Consider the following 11802-nt stretch of genomic DNA (forward strand, 5'->3'; position numbering starts at 1 on the left):
GAGACCCAAAATTAAGATGAGATTTGTGTCCTTCAAAAACACACAATCAAAGAGCTGCAAGTGAAAGGATGTAATGCATAACTCTTGTTTTTGACGAAAGACTTAAAAGATGTTTCTCAATACGATATCCCAAAAAATGATTTGCACAATTGATTATTGGTATCTAATCTGATGAAACCAGCTTATATTTTCCTCTCCAATTGTCACATTTTCGTATCTTTCATTTTTTCTTAAGTACTTCTCTTAAACCAAATACATCTATTTTATATTTTCTTTCTCACCTATTTCCTTTACATTTTTTTCTATTCTCATGTACGCTATCTTTCTCCTCTTTACCAAACGTAATGGCTTGTTGTAAAAAACACAATAAAGATAAAAAAAGGCCTTGGATTGAAGAACGCCAAGATTTCCTTTGAAAGTCGTATTGCCATAACTCTCTATATGCGCTTAACAAAGGGAAACATTTGTGACTTTTGAGATTATACTGACTACCCTTATGCGTATCCTCTTGATAAATTAATGCTAGTATATTTTACAAGATCACATAGGAAAAATGTAACACCCATCACAAAATTTCAAATGAGTTTCTTTTTCTCGAAGAAGGTCTTCAAGTGCCATAGTTGCATCCCTGCTACTGATAAGCAGACGAGGAGAGAAAGCAAACTTAACCAGAACATTCTGCTATTGGTTGCCCTGTTCAGTTCCTGCATTTCTTCTTCTCTGCAAATTAAAAAGCACAGAATAGTAAGAATGATGATTTTATAATATCCCATCAAGTATTTACACAAACAAGAATAATGTTTAATTTACTTTCCTATGTGAACGTATTCAATTAAGAATTTTCAGGCAATGATTGGTTGGTTACCTTTCACGAAGATAAAACATCTCGTCGTGAATGGAAGCAACAGAATCCTGCAACTTCCTTAGCTCTAGCTCCATTACCTGGTATAGAGGAGTTAAATTTATGTAAGAATTTGTATTTTCTTTCATCGAACATTGTGTCAGCAAAGATTACAACTTTTGCAATGTAATTGAAAATCAAAGAGTCTGTTCAGTTTCGCCTCAAGTGACAAATGTGTGGTATGGGATGGGAAGGCTGAGTAGGCCGTGATTTGCTCCAGAATATGGCATAAATTTTAGTGACATAAACAGGATTCAAGTAAACAAATTACAATAATATGCAATCATTCAAGAAAGCCAATTTTGTCAACAGAGAATAAGCCAAAAAAAGTGCTGCCTACCACTTACCCAAAATAAAATAAATGAGGCAGACAAAAATTTATCAGTAGGGAAAATATGTTATCATTTGTACGGATGAATGTGGTTCCCATTCAATATACACATTATACAGTAAGAAGATTTCCATGATTAGGAAAGTATAATGCCCTATAAGCTTGTCATAACTAGAAATTTCATCAGTGAGACTACTCTCTCTCTAGTCCTAATACAGATCTCTACCACTGGTAAGGGAAATCAGACATTACTTGATTGATCAGATTATATTGAGCTTGAGCCAGTAAATCACATAAGAGGATCATTCATCTCTTTTAATTTCCTTGGCTGTACATGAGTAACACAATCAACAACAACAAAAACCTTATCCTCAAGGAAAAGATCCTTAACATGGATCACACTATGTAATTTGACTCGGTTAAAAAACAACTTTTCCAAGTTATTTTCCATGAGATCCTCATAGTAATACTGAATTCAGTCCAAATAAGCTCTCCTACGAAAACTATTTGTTGGAATGCAACTACCAAGTAAATCTTGCAAAACAAATTCATTTTTTTTCCCAAATATTTTAGCACGTAACACTATACTCTACACCAAAATTAACTGCTAGAAACACAGTAGTGGCGGATTACTCACATCAACTTGTCCCTTTTTAGCGACATTAGACCAATCCTTGGCCGCGACACCCGTTTTCCAATCAAAATCCACAGTCAACGTTGTCGCGGGAGTCTGATCCAAAGCCCAAAAACAAGTCATGTAATCTCCAGCCTCCACTGCCGCGAACGCAAACTGCCCCGACTGAACGCGATCCCCGTAGTGATAGTTGTTCCCGTACGACGAAGTCACCTAACAAAAAAAAAACACACGATTACCATTCAACCAGAGAACACGATCCGATTCACTAATGGGCCCCAAAAAATATAATTTTTTGGCAGTGGGGTTCATGAAAATACCCGAACGGTGACTCTGACGGAATCGGGCAGAGGTTGACCCTCGTTGGGATTGACGATGAGGTACTTGCCCACCGTCATTGAATTGCTCTTGATGTCTTCGGATATGCATTTGGTGTGGCCAGACTGGAGTTCGAATCGAAGGGATTGGGTTGAGGAAGAAAAGAGCACCAAAAGCATAAGCGAAAGATGCAGAAGGGGTTTGGGGTTTGCCCCAATCATGATGATCATGATGAATGGATTGTGTGTTTGGTGAGAGAGAAAAGGAGAGATTAGGTTATGGGCGTGAAGTGTAGGTGGAGAACAAGAATCAATAGAGATTTAGCGGCTATGAATCATAAATTATTAATAATGATATTTCAAGTCTTAAACCAAACCAAACCAAACACGGTGCCAACTACTACTACTGTTGCAGCTGCACAACACAACCACGATGTCCATGTCCATTGTCAAACTTTGGATCTTACGTGGCCTCTTTTCATTGGAACTTACACGTATTGTTCATACTCAATCAGAGGAATAAGATAAATAAATAAACAAATAAAATTATTTAATAAATCAATTTTGTAAATTTTGTTTTGTGATGATTAACAGTTTTGTCTTAAAACATCAACCTTTTATTATAATATATTTCTTAAAATACATTGCATAATAAAAAATACACTGTTTTTCTTCGTATATTTATTTATTATTCGCTGATTTTATGTTTTTATCATAAAAGTTTGTTTTTTTCCAAAACAATTAAAAAAAAAACACTTTCTCCTTTCTTCATACATAGAGGTTCTTACATGTTCTTACTAGCACTTCAATTGTGGTCCAATTGAGTGCTGATGGTGGAGACCATTCATTCACCTCCTTCTTCCAATGTTGGGAGAATTGCAGCAAGCTTTGATGGAAGATTGAGAAAATTAAACTAAAAACAAAAAATACATCTTACTGTCTTTATTTTTTAGCTTTTAAAAGTAGAAAAAACAAAAGCAGTTTTTATAAACTATTTTAATAAAACACTTATCAAACAAGTTTTTTAGTTTTTTAACAACTAAAAAACTTATATATTTTTTTAAAAGTAGTAACAAACAAGCCCTTGTGACTTTATGTTTACTTCCATGCATACACATATTGAATTTTTCACCCACATAATACATATCCACGTTCAAAATTCAGTTCTTAGATAACAAGGAAGGGAGAAATAAATGAAAAATTTGAATAAAAGTATATAAATATAAATTTAAAATTTAAAATAAGAAATATAATTATATTGAGTAAAAATATTGTTGGTTATTAATTCTGATTTTATTACCCTTAAACTATTTTACCGTTATATTGTATTAATGGTCAGTGTTTACAGGCCTGTTAGTAGTACTATTTCATAACTATTTTACTGTTATATGTTATATATGTGATTGAGTAAATCAAAATGAATAAGATTAGTTTTGCAATTTTGTGTAATTACTTTGCCTTCTCTTATTTCCTTCCATTAGTTCCTACAAATATTTCAGGTAAAAAAATAAATTAAAAAATAGTAATTTGTAAAAGTAAATTTAGTAAGAAAATATAATACAAAAGTAAGGTAAAAATAATATTTTAGAAAAGTAATTAACTCGAAGAATTAAAATGTTGAAGAAATACTTTTTAAGAAAATTGAATATATTTAGAAGTAATTATATAATTTTTATCAAATTAGAAAAATATAATATTAGTAGGTGTTTGTTTATAAATAAATTGCATATAAGGAAATGTAAAAAATATATATAAAATATAAATGAATTATTAAAATTTATTAAATTAAAAAATTGAAATGTCAAAATTTGTCTTTTTTTGTTTTAATTTTTTTATTCATCACTTTTTGTGTTTTCTCTTTCTTTCTTTTGTTAATCCATATTTGCAATTTCGTTATGGAAACAAACTATAATAAATAACAATTTTCATATTGCACTCAACTTGTTAGGAATAAAATACTTCATTCTAATTATCTTTATATTGTACTAGCAACATCTTATCTAGCATACATATATTAATAGAAGGTTTTGTTTGTCATGTTTAAATTTCGTGATAGATTTTCTTTTCCTCTTACTACACTTAGACAAAAAATTTAATTCATCAAAATTTGATACTATTTGTTATGATTAAAATCCTTGAAATGAAAATGTCCTCTGAAGATTGTATTAGATGGTTAAAACTAGATTGTCAAGATCATATTGTTGTGAATAGATTGTCCAAGTCTAATCCAAGTATAACAATCTTCTCTTTTTTAACTATGACAAATAATATCAATTTTTTCTTTTAACTAAATATGTTATCTTCATTTTACTTAGATGTTTTGATTTTAGTTTTTCAAAGAATAGGTTGTTTTGTCCATATGAGATATTTTATCAGAGCAAGATGATAATAACAAGTTAACTATGTTTATGTGTCTTTTGAAAATGTGACAAGAATGTTTCTATCATCTATCAAAGAGTTACCAAATCATATATTATAAAATAATCATGACTACATGGTGACTTTTTACGGTAAATGCACCGCGTTTGTCAAAAGTAATAATTGTCCCTAAGGACGGATATCGATCCCACAATGAACAATGAATGTACAATAATCGCTAAATATAGAACAAAACAATTAAAAGTGTATTGAAAGTGGTTGTGTTGGCGATGATCAATAAGAAAACAGACAAAGAATTAGTTGTTTCAATTGGAAAAATAGGGATTATGACACCTGACCACCACAAATGGAATCTTGGAGGTGCGCCAAATTGCAAGAGTGCTTGGGGTGTTGGGATGAGAGAAGAGAGCAGAGAGAAACTAATTTAGGGTTTTGGATTTTGAATTTTTTTATGGAAAGACAAAATAGTAATTTCGTATTTATTATCGACTGCGTGAAGAAGACACAGGATGCAGGAAGAAGCAGCCCACTGTGAGGGCCCCACTACAGCTTGTGAACTCCATCGTGAGGGTATCTTTGGGACTGTTTTTTTCCTGCACCTCCATACAAAACATGAAAATACATTTTTTATCCTTCTTGTGTCACCCCTATATTCTGGATTACATAATCTGGAAGTTAATCTTGAATTTGAAAATAACTTACCGATTATGTAATCTGAAATATATTTTTAAAAATTGATATTCTGAATTATATAATCTAGAAGTTTGGATTTGAGAGTAGCTTCCGGATTATGTAATCTGGACACGCATTTGAAAAAAGGCTTATGGATTACATAATTCGGAAGTTAATCTCTTATTGGAAAAGACTTCCAAATTATGTAATCTGGAAACTAATCATGCATATGAAAAAAGGTTTTCGGATTACATAATCCAAAAGCTAATTACAAATTTAGAAAAAAAACTTCTAGATTACATGATCCAGAATATTACATAGGAACATATTTGGAATACCAAAAATTTATGAAGGTGAAAAAAAAAATATGAAGGTTCAGGAAGAAGCATCTGCCTTTGGTGCATTCACAAAAACCTGTCGAATTGTACAGTCGCTAGAGCAAAGGTTAGTTTATATATATATATATATATATATATATATATATATATATATATCTTTTATATTTACTATTAGTATTAAAATTTTTATTTTTTTAAAACAAAAGTTAAATTAAATTGATGTTTTATATGACATTAAAATTTTAATTAAATTAATGTTAGTATAATTTTTGTAATTTTTTTAATTAAATTAATATGTATAAAGGATTGTAATTTGATGGACTCGAAATTAAACTTAATTTTTTTTTGAAATATGAATATCCTAATTTCATTATTGTGAAATTGAAATAAGTTATTACATATACTTTATAAATGATGTTGTTGTTGGAGAAATTTCATGTCGACTAAAAATAAACATTTCATATTATATTTATTATATATCAAACTAATTTGTTATCAAATAAAGGTTTTCATAAGATTTATATTAAGTAAGTCTCACTAAATATTAACATTTGGTCCATTAAAAGTACCATTGGTAACCAACAAAACTTTCTATGTTAGGTAGTTTTTTTTATTATGTTAACAAGTAAATTTTAAGCTTAACACAACCTTATAAAATTGATTTATTTGCAACCAACACACACTCCTCATTTCGAAACTCTTTGGTTATTTCAACATTACAATTATGCTTTTCCATTGTATGATTATATAATTACATTTAAAATTAATTTAATGATAAAATAATTGTACTCTTTATTTTGGGCCTTTTCTTTGGGTTTTTGTTTTTCTATTTGTCATCTGTGTTTTTGTTGTTTGCACTGTACATATATATACTCTTTTGAATTCAATAAGATTAGTTTTTTAGTGCCATTCAATTTTACAATTCAGACGTCACTTCGTTTCTCTCCGTTCTCTCTCCCTTTTCCTTGTTTAGGGTTTCATCCCCTTTTGGTTAGTGCCTTGGGTGATTGTTACCTCTTCACCATGTCGGTTAATCGTATTATGGTATCATAGCTCTTCAATTGAAGAGCTCTGTTGCGCGCTCTGAAATTTTCCCTATTTTCTTTCTTCTCCTTGATTTTCCTTTTCTTGTTTTTTTGTTGCAGCAATGGCGGAAGAACGCATTGTTGCATCGTCTCAAGATGATCCGGCGAACAACTACCTCTACCTTCATCCTATCGAGAACCCCGCGGCGCCGCTCGTCTCGCTGGTGTTGGACACTTCCAATTACCATTCCTGGAGCCGCTCGATCTTGACGACACTAAACGTGAAAAACAAAGTGGAGTTCGTTCTTGGAACACATCCTTGCCCAGCGAAAGATCATCAAAATTTCCCAATTTGGAACAAATGCAATAATATGGTAGTCTCATGGTTAGTACACTCTGTCTCTTTACCTATTCAACAAAGCATTATTTGGATGGATAGTGCCCTGAACATCTAGAATGATTTGAAAACCAAATACTCTCAGGGTGACCTATCCAGAATTTCTGATCTTCATTTAGAAGTAGCTTCTTTAAATCAGGGGGATTTATCTGTGACTGAGTATTTTACAAAATTAAGGATCATTTGGGACGAGCTGGACAATTTTAGGCCTATCCCCATATGCACATGTTCTGTTAAATGTTCTTGTTTAGTTAAATCTATCATAAGTCAAAGAAAATGTGAAGATCATGCTATGCAATTTTTGAGAGGGTTAAATGACCAGTATAGTAATATTAGATCACATGTTCTACTCATGGAACCCATCCCACATATATCAAAGATTTTTTCTCTCGTTACCCAGGAAGAAAGACAATTAGCAAATCACATTTTTGTTAGCATCTCTAGTATTAATAGTGCTGATTCCACTAGGACTTCCTCATCTACTCTGTGCACTTTTTGTGGTAAGCATGGACATACTGAAAATATTTGTTTTAGAAAGGTTGGGTTCCCTGATCAAGACAATAGGAACTCAAAATCCAACACTAGAAAAGTTTGTACGTACTGTAACAAAAATGGTCATACCGTGGATACCTGTTACAAGAAACATGGCTATCCACCTGGGTACAAATCCTATAACAACAATAAGACTAATCAGATTAACAGTCTTATTACCATTGATGGTGTTTTCTCTAAGCCTTGTCCAAAAAAACAGGGAAAACGTGATTACCAACTCATTGCTAATCAAATACAAATTATCAATGATGTTTTGAGGCAGAAAAACAATGACACTCCACCTAATCCTATTCAAGTGAATCAAGTGGGCTCCTTTTCTGCAGACCCCAACGCACATGAGTTGTCTTCAACGGGTAAACACTTCTTTTCCTCTTTAAATCATAGTCATAATTCCTAGATTGTTGACTCTAGCGCCACTGATCACGTTTGTACTATATTGTTTGCTTTCACCTCTTATAAAACCATCAAACATGTCCTGATAAATTTACCAAATGGCCAACATGTTTTTGCAAACTATTCTGGGACAATTTTGTTTACAAATAAACTTTATCTTCTTGATGTGTTGTACATCCCTCAATTTACATGCAACCTTATATCTGCTTCTAAATTGTCTCTACACTTAAAATGTAACTTGATCTTCTCCTCCACACACTGTCTTATACAGGACAACCTCTCCAAACAGCAGATTGGTTTAGCTAATGCCAAGGTTGGCTTGTACATCTTTAACTCTTCTATTTTTCACACTGCCACAAACCACTTTATTCCTTCTGTCTTATGCACTGTTAAGGAAAATAATTTGTGGCATTATAGAATGGGGCATCCCTCCGATGAAAGGTTGCATGTCTTGAAAAGTAAATACCCTTTTGTTTTTGCTGATAAAAACAAAACTGTATAGCTGACCCTAAACACCAACACATTTTAAACATCACTCGCGTTTTACTGTTTCAAGCTAATTTACCTCATATTTTTTGGGACTTTGCTGTCCAACATGTTGTTTTCCTCATAAATTGCACACCTACTCCCCTTTTACAAGATATTGCTCCATATGAAAAACTTTTTGGAAAACCTTGTGATATCTCTTCCTTACGTGTTTTTGGCTGCTTTTGTTATTCTACTATCATTCATGCTAATAGAAAGAAACTAGATACTAGATCTGTTCATGGCATCTTTCTCGGTTTTCCACACAATACCAAAGGTTACATCATCTTAAATTTAAAGTTTCATCGCATTGAAGTTTCAAGATATGTGATCTTTCATGAACATCATTTTCCATACATATTGAATCATGATGACACACGGAGCCCCGACACTTTATCTTTACCCATTCCTGCTAACTATAATACATTCTATGATGATATATTGTTGGATTATAACTGTCACAATCATGAGCACGAGACTCCTATCACTCACACTGAAGACAACATCATTCCACCAAGAGGCTCCAGCAGACAAAGACGACTCCCTACCTACTTAGAGGACTTCCATACTTGTTTACCTGCTGCCAATACTGTAAGTAATCGGTATCCCATTCATAAATTTCTTTCCTACACTGCTCTCTCACCATCTTTCAAAAAGACTATATTTTTTATATCTTCTAACACTGAACCCAGCTCCTACACTTAGGCTTCTAAGCATTCTTGCTGGAAACAAGCAATGCTAGAAAAGCTTAATGCTCTTAATGTTAACAACACATGGCAGATAACTACTCTTCCTCCAGGAAAACAAACCATTGGCTGCAAATGGATTTTTAAGGTAAAACACAAATCTGATGGCACCATTGATCGCCACAAAGCACGGTTGGTAGCAAAAGGCTACACACAATTAGAAGGTCTCAATTTTTTAGATACTTTTGCTCCCGTTGCAAAACTAACCACTTTAAGACTTTTACTTGTTGTTGCCACTTCTCAAAACTGGATTCTTAAACAACTTGATGTGAACAACGCTTTCCTCCATGGGGACCTCCTTGAGGAAGTCTACATGCAACCACCGCCAGGCCTCAAACTTCCATCTCCTCAACATGTTTGCAAATTACAAAGATCACTCTATGGACTTCGCCAGGCCAGCCGCCAATGGTATGCAAAACTGTCTCAATTTTTACTTTTAGATAAATACACTTCATCCTTCGCTGATCACTCTCTATTTTTACACCGTAGCGGTCCTAACATCACCATTATTCTTGTGTATGCTGATGATCTGGTGCTTACTAAAAACGATCATGAGGAAATTGCCCATATCACTTCTCTGCTGGACACTCAATTCAAGATCAAGAATCTAGGAGACCTCACATATTTTTTGGGCCTGGAGGTGGCCAGAAACAGCCAAGGGCTCCACATCTGTCAACGAAAATACGTGTTAGACCTTCTTTATGACACTGGCATGATCAACTCTGCTCCTATGCCTACACCCATGGTTCACTCATCTCGGCTTTCCTCCTCCGCTGGCACACAACTCACTGACATTGAAACCTCTGCATATAGAAGACTAATTGGCAAGCTCATATACCTTACAAACACACGGTCTGACATTGCATTTGTTGTCAACAACCTCAGCCAATTTATTTCATCTCCTACCAACCTTCATCAGCAAGTTGCTTTTCGTCTTCTTCGGTACTTGAAAGGCAACCATGGCAACGAAATCTTCTTTCCCAGCAATAACACTCTCCAACTTCTCGGTTTCAGTGATTCGAATTGGGCTACCTGTCCTGAAACCCGAAAATCTGTAACTGGTTACTGCATTTTCTTGGGTGATTCTCTTGTCTCATGTAAATCTAAGAAACAACAAACCCTTTCCAAGAGCTCTTCTAAAGCCGAATATAGAGCATTAGCCACAACCACCTGCGAGATTCAATGGCTAACCTATATCCTGCAAGACCTTGGACTTCCCTATACTCAATCAGCAACCATCTACTGTGGTAACTAATCTGCAATACACATATCCTCAAATCAAGTGTTTCATGAGCATACCAAGCACATCGAAATTAACTGTCACATCGTCTGAAACAAGATCACCACTGGGCTTCTCAAGTTGCTTCCTATTTCTTCTTCTATGCAGATTGCAGATATCCTTACCAAACCCCTTGCTCCAACAGTATACAAAGAGCTCTAGTCCAAGCAGGGAATGAGATACATATATTCCCAGCTTGAGGGGGGCTGATAAAATAATTGTACTCTTTATTTTGGGCCTTTTATTTGGGCTTTTGTTTTTCTATTTGTCATCTGTGTTTTTGTTGTTTGCACTGTACATATATATACTCATTTGAATTCAATAAGATCAGTTTTCTAGTGCCATTCAATTTTACAATTCAGACTTCACTTCGTTTCTCTATATTCTCTCTCCATTTTCCTTGTTTAGGGTTTCATCTCCTTTTGGTTGGCGCCTTGGGTGATTGTTACCTCTTCACCATGTCAGTTAATCGTTTATTTAAGTTAATTTATTCATATTTTATTTGTTTTGAAATGGTTATAATTATATCTGAAATCAAAACAATGTTGTAAGTTAGGATAATAGTTCAAAAGAGACAAATAAATTTTAAATTTTACTTTTTTATTATTTTGATAAGCTTAATGTAAATTACGAGCATGATACTAATATTAGTATTATATATATAAAGTTATTTATTAGGGAATGTTACAAATGATCAATAATATAAGAAATAAACCTTGACAATATAAACCTATGTTGATGTGAACGAATGAAGTAATGAATTTTAGTGAGCGTTTATTTCAAGTCTACGTTAAAAGTTAAATGAATAAATAGTTACTTTCACTTTTTTTCAAGTTTGTGATGTATTTTTAATTAGGAGGAGAATCAAATTGTCATAGTTATTGAAACATGCAGTTATGCACTTCTACAAATCTGTTGGAGATCCCACATCGATTAGAGATTAGAAACTTTCATTGTATATAAGTGGGTGCAAACCTCAATCCTATGAGCCGGGTTTACGAGGTTGAGTTAGCCTTGAAGTCCACTTCGTAATAAAATCCTCATCAGTTTTTTCTTTGTATAAAAAGTTTATTATTGCTCCAGAGAAGGATTTTTCAATGGAAAAAGTTTAACAAAATTCTCACATGGACTATTGAGGATGGATAAAAGAGGCTATGGGAATCTTGTGTAGTAGTATCATGTGGATATTCTAATATAGCCTTTGAATTTATGAGGAGAATTTGTTTTTGCAATTCTCCAATTCTCATTTTTATCTTAGTAATTAGTCTTCTGATAGTATGAATTGTAATATAAACATTATGAATTTATATTAA

At 33.2% G+C, this 11802-nt stretch overlaps 1 protein-coding gene across 1 annotated transcript; it reads right to left on the reverse strand.

Moving 5' to 3' along the window:
* Positions 1-390: 390 nt before the first annotated feature.
* On the reverse strand, positions 391-2634 carry LOC137811530 (transmembrane emp24 domain-containing protein p24delta9). Its single transcript, XM_068613320.1, has 4 exons — positions 2187-2634; positions 1870-2079; positions 866-942; positions 391-720 (listed from the first exon to the last, which is right to left on the reverse strand). The coding sequence occupies exons 1-4, from the start codon at positions 2412-2414 to the stop codon at positions 576-578; spliced, it is 660 nt and encodes a 219-aa protein (XP_068469421.1). The 5' UTR covers positions 2415-2634; the 3' UTR covers positions 391-575.
* Positions 2635-11802: the final 9168 nt, after the last annotated feature.

Source organism: Phaseolus vulgaris, chromosome 2 (genome assembly GCF_051622355.1).
Source record: "Phaseolus vulgaris cultivar YP4 chromosome 2, ASM5162235v1, whole genome shotgun sequence".
NCBI lineage: Eukaryota > Viridiplantae > Streptophyta > Magnoliopsida > Fabales > Fabaceae > Phaseolus > Phaseolus vulgaris.